Source organism: Pteropus alecto, unplaced genomic scaffold (assembly GCF_000325575.1).
Source record: "Pteropus alecto unplaced genomic scaffold, ASM32557v1 scaffold125, whole genome shotgun sequence".
Taxonomy (NCBI): Eukaryota; Metazoa; Chordata; class Mammalia; order Chiroptera; family Pteropodidae; genus Pteropus; species Pteropus alecto.
Genome location: NW_006436888.1, coordinates 5,962,232 through 5,976,841, shown reverse-complemented (window position 1 = coordinate 5,976,841; position 14,610 = coordinate 5,962,232). Strand labels below are relative to the sequence as shown.

The 14,610-nt window shown below is 44.8% G+C and overlaps 1 protein-coding gene, 1 non-coding gene and 1 pseudogene across 3 annotated transcripts in view; 1 reads left to right on the top strand and 2 right to left on the bottom strand.

The window, feature by feature from the left end:
- UBE4B (ubiquitination factor E4B) overlaps positions 1-14,610 on the top strand; it is a 109,290-nt gene that overhangs the window by 19,153 nt on the left and 75,527 nt on the right. Inside the window, exon 2 of one of the 2 annotated variants that reach the window (XM_006914372.3) lies at positions 13,508-13,694. The exons of the other annotated variant lie outside the window; for it this stretch is intronic. Within the exon in view, the coding sequence (XP_006914434.1) occupies positions 13,508-13,694 (187 nt within the window). The remainder of the gene's footprint in view (positions 1-13,507; positions 13,695-14,610) is intronic. 2 annotated transcript variants of the gene reach the window in all.
- LOC112481784 lies at positions 334-452 on the bottom strand (annotated as a pseudogene).
- On the bottom strand, positions 3,314-3,432 carry LOC112481822. Its single transcript, XR_003047057.1, has one exon. It is a non-coding gene; the product is annotated as a 5S ribosomal RNA (ribosomal RNA).

Here is a 14,610-nt window from a genome sequence, read left to right as displayed (position 1 = left end):
GAGTGCAGATATTTTATTTTGTCAATGTTTTATCTCTAGTGCCTAGAACAGTGCCTAGGTGTTCAGTAAATATTTATTTAATAATTAATCTTTTACCTAAATCAAATTTTTTGCCTTTTTATTTTTTTTAGTTGACCTCACAGATTGCAAAGACCTTGCCAGCTTACAGTCCCTTATTCATTCATTCATTCATTCATTTCATTCATTTTATGCCTACAGCACCTGGTCTTCCTAGGCGATCTCCCATCCAAGAACTAGCCAGGCCCGACCCTGCTTAGCTTCCGAGACAGGATGGGGTTATTTATTCATTCATTCATTCATTCATTCATTTTACGCCTACAGCACCTGATCTTCCTAGGAGGTCTCCCATCCAAGAACTAACCAGGCCCGACCCTGCTTAGCTTCCGAGATCAGACAGGATGGGGCTTGTTAAGGGTGGCATGGCCGTGGACCCAGATAGTTTTTTAGTGCCCCTGTGGTCCATGCCCCGTTCTCGAGTGCTCAGGAGGTGGATGTGAAGTAGATAGCAAAGTCCACCCTCTTGGTACCTAGGCTTGTCTACCATGTAAATACTGGTGGCTCCCCAGTCCCCTGGCCAGTGCATCTCTCCTGCCTGCGGCCTGGACTCTCACCTCCAGTTGCCCCCGCATGTGGACAGCGAGAGCGCGTGGCTCCGCAGCGTGCTGTACGCACACACGCAGCTCTGCTTTGGGTCATCGGAGCACCCCTAAAACTCTGTGGCTCAGTTCTCATCAGCTCTATTGAGAGCGTGTTTCTGTTGGGGACTGAGTGAAGGATGTAGATGCATCCATTCTCTGAGAGAGGGATTTTTTTGTGTTGGGGACCTCTGAAAAATCTTACGAAAACCAGAGACCCTCATGACCCTCAGGTTTTGAGCTCCTGCCCGAGGTACTCTAAAATCCCTCCCTAAATCAAGCCACACCAGCAGAGGTGATGTGTGATCACCTTGTTTGGACCACTCTAAAATTGCTTTCTCTGAATTGTATTTTGGCATTAAGCATCTTCTGGTTTTGAGTGTGTGATATGGGTGTCAGTCACATACTGTGTTGATATACATGTGTAATGTGTACTAATCTCCCTTCTGGCTTTATCTTATTTTTTCTGTCATCATTGTACTGTCCTAATTTCCTTATCTATTTGATTTTAATTTAATATTTTAAGTATTAAAATAAGTAAAATATATTTTATATATTTTTGTATTAATCACTTTAAATTCTTAATAGAACAACAAAATAATAACCACAAATAAAACAAAATTACCTGCCTGTAGGGCATTTCTGTTCGGGTATTCTTACAGGCATCTCATAGTCAGTAGTCTATAACTCCTCTTCTTAAAATCTCCTTCCTCTGTATTCTCAATTTGAGGAAATTTTACCATCCACTTAGGTATCCTGGCTTGAAGTCTGGACTCTCCACTCTTCCTCACATGTCACTTCCAAATAATGACCGCTTTCTGTTGATTATACACCTTAAATAGCCCTGGGACTCTCCTTTCCACAGCCCCCACTGCCCAGGCTTGCTTTGTCTCGCCTCAGTCCATTCTCCACATAGTAGCTAGACTGATTCGTTGTAAATCTGACTCAGTAACTCCCCCGCTTAAATCCTTCAAAGTCTCTTCCTTGCTTTCATGAAAAAGTTCAGCTTCTTCAGATGGTATTCAAAGCCCATCCTGAGCTTGTCCCAGCATGCCTTTCCTGCCTTGTTCTTGCCGTGGCCACACACACTCGCCTTAGCAAATGACTCAGAATCCCCTAAACACCGTGTGTTCTCACAAAACCTCCCCCCTTGGCTGGTGCCCCTCTGTCCCTTCACCTGGCTAACCCCTACATGTCCTGAAGTAGAAACTCAACTGTCAGAGAACATGCACAGTGTGAGAATTTGCATGTTGCTCGATTTTCAAAATTACCCTCTCAGATGATTCGATTGTGCCGTTACTCTAGTTGGTGCAAGTGAATTTGAGTCCGGGAAACCAATCGTGAAAAGAGCGAGGGGATTCTCTGTGCACAATCAAATAGTGCTGATAGTCTCTGGGGAATTGAAGTATTTATAAACGCACACACTGTAGGCGATAGAACAGCTTATCGAGCTTACGCAAATGATGGAATTTATGTTGAGGATACAGGGGTCCTCCTTCTGAACCCAGGGATGGAAAGATAGCTGGGTCACAGGAAGAGAATCGAACCCAGAATCCGAGTGCTGCCAGGGCTTCCTGTGTCTTGGGTTTCTACTTCATAGTCACCCCTGCACACATTTGCCACGACCTCGCTTCTTTCTCGCTTCCTGTGCTCATGTGGCAACCCTGGCTCCAGCAGCTCCACGCCTGCCATGTGTACCTGAACACAGCTGGAGAAAACCCAGCGCATGCTTGCGGGTCTCAAGTTTTCCTCAGCTTTTTATTCTGAAAATTTCCAAATCTGCAGAAAGGTTGAATGAATCACCTGGAATCTTCACTGGTCCCCAACCTTTTTAGCACCAGGGACCAGTGCTCCTGTGAGAATCTAATGCCTGAGGATCCGAGATGGAGCCGAGGCGGTGATGCTGGTGCTGGGGAGCAGCTGCAGATACAGATGAAGCTTCATTCGCTTGCCCGCCTCTCACCTTCTGCTGTGCAGCCCGGTTCCTAACAGTCACTGACCAGTATCGGTCCACGGCATTGCCTTTTTGCCGCATTCTTTCTGTGTGTGTGTGTGTGTGTGTGTGTGTGTGTGTGTGTACACATACGTGTACACACACACACGTGTTGGATTTGGCTGAACTGTTTGGAGTATGAGAACCGTAAATCAGGGTGGGATAGGCGGCCTGAGAAAGCCTCACTGAGGAGGTAACATCTGAGCCAAGACCTGAAAGCGGGAGTGTGCCAGGGGACAAAGAGGCAGCAGTGCAGAAGGGGACCCCTGCCACGGCGTGTACTGAAGAAAAAGGGACTCCGCTGTGTTAGACTGTTAGTGGTCAGTGTTCACTGCCCCTTGCTGGGAAGGCTGTGTTCCCCTGCTGGGGGCAGGTACCGCCACGTGACTTGTTTCTGCCACGTGACTTGTTCCTGCCACGTGACTTGTTCCTGCCACGTGACTTGTTCTAACCACATGACTCGTTCAGGCCAGGGAAACACAGGCGTTCTGGGCTCGTGTACAGTGCCTGCTGCGGCTCTTCCCGTTTGCGTTAGAGTCCCCCGTGGACAATGTTTCCCATCTTGGGTCTTTTTTTATATTTTATTTTTTTAAAAGATATTGCCGGCTTATTTTTATTTATTTATTTTATTTATTTTAATTAAAAACAATTTTCTTTTCCTTAACGCCTACAGCACCTGGTATTTCCAGGTGGTCTCCCATCCAAGTACTAACCAGGCCTGACCCTGCTTAGCTTCCGAGATCAGATGGGATCAGGCGTGTTTAGGGTGGCTTGGCCGTAGACCCATCCGTCCTGGGTCTTGGAGGGACCGTGCGGAGCAGAGCTGCACTTTCATCTGCATGTTTCCAGGTTTTATAGATGTTGTGAGAGATAACAAGGGCTTCATTTCCTTCACTGGAAATTGTGTGCAAGGAGAAGGTGGGGAAAAATAGAAATATGTTAAGTGTCGTCACCATTTTCATTTATGTATAATTTGCCATAATAATAATATCTGTTGTAATTGAGATACCCAGTGGGAATCATTGGGCGTGCCCTTTTGCAACCTGCTTTTTCAATTCAATTTTTAAAAAAATTTTTGGTAAAATACATATGACATAAAAATATACCTCCTTTAAGAACAGGAGATATTGAAGCGAATATATTGTTTTCTTTTAAAGATATAGCATACTGAGCCTCATAGGTATGAACGGGTGATAGCAGATATGGATGTATGTGTACCCTCCCTATGAAGTGACAACAGATGCCCCAGAGTGACTTGCAGTCCCCAAGAGTCTTTTCTACTCTTGTTGTATCTTGCGCACATCTCATCGTGCTATGTCATAATCATCGATTTTCTTCTGTGCCTTTCCCCCTTGGACCTGGCAGTCCAGGTTGTTTGAATAGGACCATAATATCTGCAGTACTAACATTCTAATACCTAAATTCATTTATTCATAACTGATCATGGACAAGCACTGTATCATCAGGGGAGTAAGGCTGCCTCTATCCGCAAGTCACTGCAACCTCCGAGGGGATTTTCTACTGTAGAGGTCAGCAGGGTGTGGTTAAGACTGTACACTGGAGTTAGACTATCTAGGTTCACCTCTCCTCTTGCATTTTCTTGCTCTGTGACCTTGAACAAGTTACTTTAACCTCTGAGTTCAGTTTCCTCATCTATAAAATGGGGAAATAAATGCACTGCTCTCTTTAGATTATTAACTAAGTTTATGTACATGAACCCTTAGAATAGCATCTGGCACACGGTGAGGGCTAGGTTACTCATGTAATTATAAAATATTCTTTTATCTTGGGGTGTTGAGCAGCTGAAGTAGTTTGTCAGTGACTAACCTAGACAGCTGTACTATTTGAATGCCAAATCAGCTTCCTCTTTGCAGGGGAGAAGGTGATGGCATTGTTTTGAGAAGTAAGGAGACATTTCCTTATGTTCAGTTCAGATCTTTGAAGGAGAATTTAAGTCACTTCTTGCTATAATGTTAAGGTTGAAGGAAAAAGTACTTTTTCATATTTTTGGCCTCGTGTATATAGGGTGACAGTAGTAGACTGAGTTTAATATACACTTTAAAACGAGGGTAAGGGGGTTAACTGACAAGACTTTTGGAGCTTTTGAGTAAAAATTAATTTAAAATTTTGAATTTTTAAAAGGAAACAGACTTTAGATCACAGCATTGTGGTGTTCAGATTTGAATGCACTTATTTTGAGATGTTTTATGAGACTTAGATATGGGCATCTTGTGAAATTTTATAAGTTTTAGATATGGCTAGCTATTAAAAAAGAGAATAAAACACCAATAAAAGGCAGAATAGGAGATATCTCTAGAAGGGGACCATCACAAAGAGTAAATATTTTAAAGAGTTTTTCTTCATATTGGGATTTAATTTTTTTGAGTAGAAAAGTAAGATGCTTTTGTAGAATGACTGTTTATTAAATGGAAAACAATGCTTTTGGGGTTTATTTTCCCCACACCAAGTGCTAAAAATAAGAGGAACAGTGTGGCCCATCCTGTCTTAGGTTCTGCCTCGTGCCACCACAATGAGCCTTGCTGTTTTGAACAGTAGCTGTTTTGAATCTATTTTTAGTTCATCAGGAACGTGAGGGTAGGAAATGCTACAGCAGGATAGAACAGTTCTGGAGAAAGCCCTATTTTAATGCCGTTTGTGAAGTAAGAACTGAAACAGTCAAGACAAGAAAACTCTAGGAATTTTGTTATCAGTCTGTTTGGGTTGAGTTGTGGTTTAAAACAAGGACATAAGTTGGGAAGTTAGAAGTTCCTTTTTTATGTTTTCGGTGTTTTCTCTCTGACGTCTGGGAAAACAAAATTCTAAAAAGGACTTTTGTTTAACTTATGCCCCTCCTATGTGCTTAGTGTAAAAAAGTAGAGTAAGAAAAAAGTTTAATAATATTTTGCTGTGTTGGGACTGTTTTTAGTTTTTGTCTCATGTGTTTGTGATAAAAGTGAGGTCACATCTCTTACGAGTCCAGAGTGTCACATAGACCTTTATACTTGCAGTGGCTCAAAGCCCTTCTCTTGGGCGTCTTCTGTCCAGACATTCCCAGGGTCCTTAGGTTGCTAAATCAGTTTAAAGCTACTGCCACTGGAGAAGGTGGCCAGCCCTCCGAAGGGCATTGTCCTCTACTGACAGCGCTGCTGTGGGCAGCCCAGAGCACTGCCCCAGCTGTGGCTGTTTCTTCTCTTACCAGTAGGTCTTCAAGATAGGGGTCAGGACAGTCCTGCCGATCACCTGCTACCAGTTCCTGTCGTGCATGGACCTGCTTCTGTCCCTTACTCCACTCCTCTGGCTCCCTTAATAGTCCACAGTGTATTTAACCAAGTCTTGTTCTTCATTCTTTTTGTTTTGTTTTTAAACCTGTGTTTGTGGAGTGGTGGGGCTGGGGACAGGGGAAGACCAGCACAGTGGACATCTTTCCTCTTGGAAAACTTCCTTTCTTCCTTCAAGCCCGTATTGCAGTGAGCCAGGACACTTATTCAGTGTTTATATCACTGAAGGAAACATCTGAAGTTAACATCCCAGGCCGAACTTGGCTCCCAGATTTAAAGTGCCTTCATATTTTTCCAAAAACAGTATGTAGGCTTTTTCAAAGATAATGGCAATATTAGTCCATAAATAGTAAACTTTGTGTGCAGTGCACTTTCATTTCTCCTTTTATTCATTCGGCAAGTATTTAAATTGCACCTACATTGTGCCAGGTACTCTTCTAGGCACTGGTGAGACACCAGAGAAAAATGCTTTAAGAAACTTAGAGTCGGGGGGCGGAGATTAAGCAGTACACAAACAGACGTCATACGTGGAGTAGGGCCGTGAAGGTCAGAGCCGTGAGGAAAAACGAAGTGGAGAAAGGGCCCGGGTGCTGGTTTTCTCACATCTGTGAGGAAGGTACTATTTTTATCCCCATGGGAGAGATGCGGAAACTGAAGCACAGAGCTGCGTTAAGCCATGGGTCCCCTACCCACCCCCGGTCTGCAGCCCTGGTCGTGGCCTGTTAGGAATCGGGCTGCACAGCAGGCGGCGAGCGGTGGGCCAGCCATTGAAGCATCATCTGTATCTGCAGCCGCCCCCCCAGCGCCAGCATCACCGCCTCAGCTCCGCCTCAGATCATCAGGCTTTAGATTCTCCTAGGAGCACCGGTCCCTGGTGCCAGAAAGGTTGGAGACCGCTGCCTTAAGCGACTTATCATGAACCTACCCAGGTAGTAAGTAGTGAAGGTTGAATTTGATTTCGAAATCAAGCATGGGCTCCTAAATGTAGCTGCCTCTAAGGTAATGACACTTAACTTCTACCAAATTCCCAAATGCTGGTTTGTGTGAAAATTTAGCCTCTCTTCACCAAGCATTCCGTTGTATTGATGTGTATGCACAAACATATTTTTAAAAATTAAAATACTGCATTAACTTCAGTATCAGTGTTGTATAAGATATTTTAATTTACAGTAAATTTTTAAAATTATAGAATTCTCATAGACCATAGCTTTCTAGTAAGCTTTGAAAGATAAGTAAGATTTATTTTTTAAAATTATCCTATTTGAAGCATACAAAGGAGAAATTTAAAACATAAGTTATGAAGAATAACAAGATGAATATCCATAGCAGTGAGTATGCAACCCAATGAACCTTGTCAAAGTGGACACATCTATGAAACTAACATCCAGTTAAAAAAAGACCATCACCGGCACCCAGAAGCTCGCTCATGCCTCCCCAGTCATCTCCCCGGTCCCCCCACCCTCCTGCCAAAGGTAATTACTATCCTGACTGATGTTGCAGCTTCGTTTTTCTTGTATTTTTCTTGTATTTTTGGTTTTTCTTGTATTTTCTTGTTTTTCTTGTATTTTTCTTATATAAACGGAATCATGCAATCTGTGTTTTTTTTTTTTACCCCTGGCTTCTTTTGCTCAGTATCCTTTGTAAGAGCCAGCCAGGTGATTACATAGAGCACAAGGGCATTCGTCTGATTGCTCTATAGCTTCCAGTGTAGAAATAGACCACACTTAATTTATCTTCACCCATAGTTCTTTACGCATGTTTTTATATACCATCCCATTTAATTGTAACAACTACTTGCGAAAGCTATTTAGGGCTGAGTTTATTATCTCTGTTTTCTGGCTGAGGAAACAGTGACTCTAAAGAGTTAAATATGTTACTCAGCGTCACAGCCAATCCCCAAGGCCTCAGCGTGCAGGTGTCCCTACTGGTGCTGGTGCTGGTTCAGGTCACTCGACTCAGCCACGTTTCTTGTCACGTCTTAAATGTAGCGCTGCAGGGAAGGACAGTCCATCTGTCTGCACTCCAGACGTGGCCACGCTTAATTCTCTTCTTCGTCAGGGGAGACTCTGGGCCTTCGTCATTATCAACCCCTCCACTCCCTTGTCCCCCTCTCCCTCTGACCTACTTGCCTGGCAGAACCCCAACTGTGGTTAAATCCAGCTTTCCACGTACTCTGCACCTAGGAAGCTGCCCGTGGCCGGGACAAACACAGCCCCGTCTCGAGCGGTTTCATTTTGAATGCATGACCGCCACTCTGAAGCAGTCACGAGCCGGCTTGGCGCTGCCCAGTTCTCCTTTATGTCCTTGGTGCGTTCATCGTCTCGCTCTTCCCGGCGACTGCTGTGTACCCGATCTTCTCTCTCTGCACTCTCAGCCGATCACCTTGTTTTCCACTTTGCAGCAAAATCAAGGGCCGTCAGAGGAGAGCTGCGGGCTCCCCGCGGCACATCTGTCTGTCTGTCCTCTCTCTCGCTCATCAGACTCCCCGCTCAGCCTGCGGTCATGCTGTACTTTCGCCCATCTTTAAAAACAGAAGTAAAAATGTAGCTTGGCCCCACTTTCCTTCCCTTGCTCCCCCCTGTTTTTCTACTCTTTTTTTACAGTAAAAATCCTATATACTCCCTGACTACTGTTTTTCTTCTCATTCTTTCTTGGACCCACTCCAATCAATCTTTCATCCCCAACATTCATTCAGAATAGCTCTTGACAGAGTCGTCAACTACCGCCTCATTGCCGAGTACAGTGTGCACCTCTCAGTCTTCTGGTTACTCAGCCTGCAGATAAAGTCATGTCAGTCACTCGTTCTCGAAGTGCTCTGATTGGCTTCTAGGAAGCCAGGCCCACTCCTCCTGGAGAACCAGCCCCGAGGTCTCTGACATCTTTCTCAGTCTCCTTTGTTGCTTTCACCTCACCTCCAGCTCCGATTGTTGGTGTGTTGTGGGGCATCATCCTCAGACTTCTCAACCTCTGTCCTCACTTACTACCGAGGTGACCTCACTCTCTTGTGGCTTTCAATGCCATCTAGAAGCTGACAGCTCTCAAATTATCCCCCTAACCTGTCTTGTACGTCAGATCGTAAGTCTAGTTGACAATTCCATCTCTTTGTTAGTGACCCTGTATCTGAAAGAATTTTGAGCCTCTCCCCGCTGCATTCTTCTTACAGTCTTTATCTCACTAAACTGATCTGATAAATTGCTCAGACTTAAGACTTTGTCGTCATCTTTACCTCCTCTGGTTCTGTCCTTTTCATTCAGTTTATCAGCAAATCCTGTGAACTTGAGCTGTACTTTGAACATGTATCCCAACTGACCTCTCACCACGATCTACCTCCGAGTCCACGTCATCACCCATTCCCTTTCCCCCCAGATTATGGCAGCAGCCGCCTAAGTCATGTCTCCGCCTACTCTCACTCTCCCCTACAATTTACTCTCCATAGCAGCCAAAATAAAAAATTTTAAAGTGTAAGTCAGATCATGTCACTTTGCTGGTCAAAACCCCCTGGTGGCTTCCCAGAGCCAGTGCTCTTACAGTGGCCTTCGAGGCCCCTTGTCACCTCTGACCTCATCTTCTGCCATTTTTCCCCCCTTGCTCATTTTGCTCTACCACACTGGTCTTCCTGACCTTGAACGTGCCAAGCCCAGTCCCTCCACACTCCCTGACACCCCGCGGCTTGCTTCCTCTCTTCCTTCAGGTGTTTTCAGGTGCCCCCTCACAGGGAGCCTTTACATCTACCTTACATGAACGCCGTGGTGCCCTCTCCACAGCATGCCCTGTTGTCCCTGCCCTACTTCATTTTTCTCTGCTGGCGCTCGTAGCCACCTGGCCCCCCTCAGAATCTGAGCTCCGTGAGAGCACGGCGTACTCGATGAGTGTCGAATGCATGACCGTTTGAAGAAGTGTCAGTCTCAGAAGTCTGAAACACTGTCTGGGCTTTGCATATTTAGTTAAACCTTCTTGCGTGTGGTTTTAATACTTTGCCTCCCTCAGCTCCATGTATTAATCTCTCCCATTGTTCAGTATGTACAGAGCTGTTCGTGCCTGGCACGTGCTCAGTGCTGGGGACGCAGCAGTGAACGAGGTGGACGTCATTTTCTCACGGAGCTTCCATTCCGGTAGAGAAGCAGACAGTAAGACAGTGAGGTAGAAATAAACGAGATGTTTTTCGACCGTGAAGAGTGCTTGAAGGATGTGACTCGAGGGCTGTGACATCAAATGAGTGTGGCGAGGAGGGCTGTGCTGCTCGTGATGATGGCGGAAGCCCTCCGTGAGAATGGAAGGAAGAGGAAGAACCAGCCATGCCAAGAATGACAAGAAACTGCTCCTAGGTTAAAGGAATTGCAAGCAGCCAGAGGTGGGATAGTGTTTAAGATGTTCTAGGAACTGTCAGAGGGCCAGTTTGGCTGCCACCTGGCATGACACACCCTGAGCCTGGAGAGACGGCAGTGGCCCTGTAGGACACAGTGAGGACTTGGTTTTTATTCCAAGTGCCGTGGGAAGCCACAGAAGGGTTCAAGCAGGGGAGAGTGACAGTGTTTTTAAGAAAGTACTGCGATTGCCGAGAACGGATTGTAGGGGAAACTACGATGACCTTCTTAGCTCTTAGGACTGACTTCTTCGCTTAGACAGTGACAGTGTTTTTAAGAAAGTACTGCGATTGCCGTGTGGAGAACGGATTGTAGGGGAAACTGCGATGACCTTCTTAGCTCTTAGGACTGACTGCTTCCTTAGATTCTTAAAATCTCCGTAGCCCTTGGCAACCACCATTCTACTTTCTCTATGAATTCAACTGGTCTCAGTACCTTATACAAGTGGCATCATAGAGTAATTTGTCTTTTTCGTGACTGGCTTCTTTCACGTAGCATAACGTCCTTAAGGTTCACCTGTGCCGTAGCGTGTGTCAGAATGTCCTTCCTTTTTAAGGCTGAATAATGTTGCACTGTATGGATGGACCACGCCTGGTTTACTGTTCATCCGTTGGTGGACACTTGGGTTACTTCCACCTTTTGGCTTTTGCAGGTAAGACTGCTGTGAACACAGGTGAACAAATATCTGTTCCAGTTCCTGCCTGCTTTCAGTTGTGTTGGCCTGCGTACCCAGAGTGAATTGCTGGATCGTAGGGTAGTTCTATTTTTAATTTTTTGCGTAACCACCATACCGTTTTCCATAGTGGCTGCACATGTTATACCCCCACCAACAGTGCACAAGGGTTCCAATCTCTCCAGACCTTGCTGACACTTCCTTTTTTGTTTTATTGATAGTAGCCATCCCAAGGGCGTGAGGTGTTATCTCATTATGGTTTTGATTTGCAGTTCAGAAATCTAAAACTGTGAAAGTGTTTAACGAAAGGAATCTGGGGCCTCTGTCTCTACCAGGCCAGAGTGGACACAGGTGGACCCTTCAGGAAGCTTTGGCAGAGGTCCTGGTGAGAGAGGAAGGTGGCCCCGACAGCGTGGTGGCCGAGGAGCTGAGATGAGAGGGTGGACTCAGGCTTAAGGAACGAGACTTGGTGATAAATGCTCTGTGTTTGAAGTGAAGGAAACAAGGTAGCAGTGCACACACATCCGGGCTCTCTGGCTCGAGTAATTAATTGGCTTGAGAACAGGTCGGGGTGGGCATTTCTCGTCTGCTCCCCCTGCCTCTACCCCAGTTAAGTGTACATGAGAGAAATGCTTCATTAATTTCTTTCAGTGAGTTCATCATAATATCGGTCCTCCTTGGATGATTTGTGATGACTCTCCCTTTTCTCTGCTCAGTTCGGGTCTGTGAGCATCCGGCACCTGTCACAGACCAGGAGCCGTGTCGCCCTGTAGGGAGATAAAGATGAGTGAGAGACAGGCGGGGCCTGGTGGGATGCGCGGTTCCCACAGGTTTTGGTCTCTGGACTCCTTGACACCGTTTCAGAATACTGAGACTCCCAAAGAGCATTCGTGTAGGTGGGTTATATCTATGGATATTTACCATATTAGAAATGAAAACTGAGAAACTGAAAATTATTAATTCTTTCAAAAATAATAAAAGCCATTGTACATTAATATAAAGAACGTAATGGAAACAGGTACATTTCTCAAATACAATGAGAAGAGTGACATCGTTTTCACTTTTGCAAATCTTTTTAACGTCTGACTTTATAGGAAGACAGCTGGATTCTCCTATTAACTTCTTTATTAAAGAAGTTGCAACGTCACGTGTCATGTGGTCTCTGGAAAACGCCACTGGGCACTTGTGGGGGAATGAGAGCGAAAAGGCAGATGTTTTAGTGTTGTTATGAAAAGAGCTTTGGCTTCACAGACCCCCTGGCAAGACCTTGGGGACCCGCAGAGGTCCCCAACTGCCACTGGGGTGGCGAGAGCACAGGCACGGGGGCCAGACCGCGTGGGTTCGCGTTCCGGGCCTGCCCCTGCCACGTCAGGCAGGGTAGCCAGCCTGCCCTCGCCTCGGTTTGTGCGTGTTGGGGGGGGACGCGCCTGTGATATAAGTACCCACCTCACTGGGTTATGACGATTAGGTAAGCATGTACGCGTCGAGTGCTTGAACATTGCTAGAAGGTAGTCGAGTGCTACGTCAGTGTTTGTTAAATAAATATGACCTAATCCTCTCCTGAAAGGCACTTAATCTGGTTCAGTGGCTAGACGAGCAACCGAACCAGTTCAGGGTTTTGTATAAATTCATCGATAGGTGTGTTTGCAGCAGGGGCACAAGGAAGGGCGTTTGGACTTTGAAGTCACAAATCAGGGTGTTTCTTGGTTGTCTGAACAATAAAAGGAGCAGATTTCTCACAATGCCAGGGTAACAGATAGATTCCTAGTTCAGGCAAGGTGAAGTCCATCCCAGTTAGCATTGGTCCTCCTAATTTAATTCTTCATCTTCCTTACTCACGGTGGAAGGAGCACGAGCAGCCTAGTTGGTTGGTTTCTTTGATGTTCGCGCGGAGCCAGAAGCCTTATCGTGATGGCTCCGTCTCCTCACCGCCTGGGACGGCAGGTGGCCAGTGGGCGTTTATTGACTGGTTATGAATTAATGACTATCAGGATGTGTGGGAAACATTTCTGTGGTCCACTGGGATTGTGTGGTACATACTTATAATTGCTTCATAACTCCGGGATATATATTAGTATAAGAAAGATTATATTTTTATTGAAATCAAGAAAAACCTAATTATTTTGCTCTTGAACGTGATAGTAAAATTAGTCTTAGCGTAACTTTTGTTACTTTCTCTCATTGTTTTAGTGAATTAAATTGGATATTTATTTTCAGTCTCGCCTATTTAAGATGACCAATTTATATAGTTTTATTAAAATCACAGCAGGCTTTAGTGTTTAAAGTGTAGTATGCTTATTGTAAATTATCACAGTATCAGTCAAGGAGGTGCGATAAACGGAGATGGTAAGGAGATTAAGATACAGTTTTTAAAGAGTGAGGTGGTAGCTCACAGAAATACTGATGTACCACGTAACTGTCTCGGACGAGTGCTTTTATCTCAAGGCGTGTTTGGCCGCTCGGCGCGGCGGTGGCGGCTGCGTTCTCGCTCAGAGCTGTGTCTCCGTTCAGTTACAGAATGCCCTTTTCCCCTCCTGTTGTAGATACGCCGGAGGCGCCTGGCACGACTTGCCGGAGGACAGACCTCCCAGCCGACCACCCCGCTCACCTCTCCCCAGAGGGAGAGCCCTCCGGGGCCTCCCCTCGCAGCGTCGGCCCCCGGCCCCTCCCAGAGCCTGGGCCTCAGTGTCCACAGCATGACCCCAGCTACCTCCCCAATAGGTGCATCAGGTAAGCCTTAGCTTCACACCTGCGACGTGCTCGTGATTCTCATCCCAGCTGCTTATGACGCTCCCAGTCGTGACATTGCCGCAATGGGGTAAAACAACTTGGACAGCAGCTTTTTTAAACCCTGCAGGCAGTAGTTGAAATTTTATCATTACAGTGTTTTGTGTTAATGGCTGTTCATTTTGATAGTGATTTGTTAAAACTAATTATTTTTCTTTTCTATAACTTTATCTTTTTTTCAAACAGGATTAGGTCTTTTCTCTGATGGCAAAATGATTAAGACTAAATTTGGTTCTGCTGATTTTGAGTTTGGTCGATGCTTTCGTTTTAAGATAAAATAATATGAAAATGTAAGATCGAAATGGTGGTTAAATTAACAAGCCTCTGGTTACAGATTTTCTTGTCTTCATTGTACATTGGCATAGCATTCTTTCTCTAAATTTTCAGGATATAAAAGTTTACCTGATAATGATGTTTTATAACTATCTCATTGACAATTATTTAACTGTCATAAAGCTTTATTTCTTTATAATTAATGAGCTCGTGGCTGATATCCAGGACTGTCTTCACTCAGAAACCATGATACTGACTCATACTGAATATTTAAAACTCTCTGTCCTTTCTCTACATGAACATTTCTATCAAACATAATAATTATTACCATCATAACAATTATATAATTACTTAAGATTCTAATTATGAAAAAATAGGTGCTAAGAGACCAGCATCGATCAATATGTCATCTAACAATTTAACATATAATCGTTAGTTCTGCATTTAAATGCACTTTCTCCTAGTCGCCTTCCAGATAATGTTTTCTCGATCTAGGATAACTAGTCAATTAAAAGTGTTTACAGAGTTTCTGCCACTGTAATTTTTATTAGACATCATTGTAGACTCTTCCCTGTGCAGCTATAAA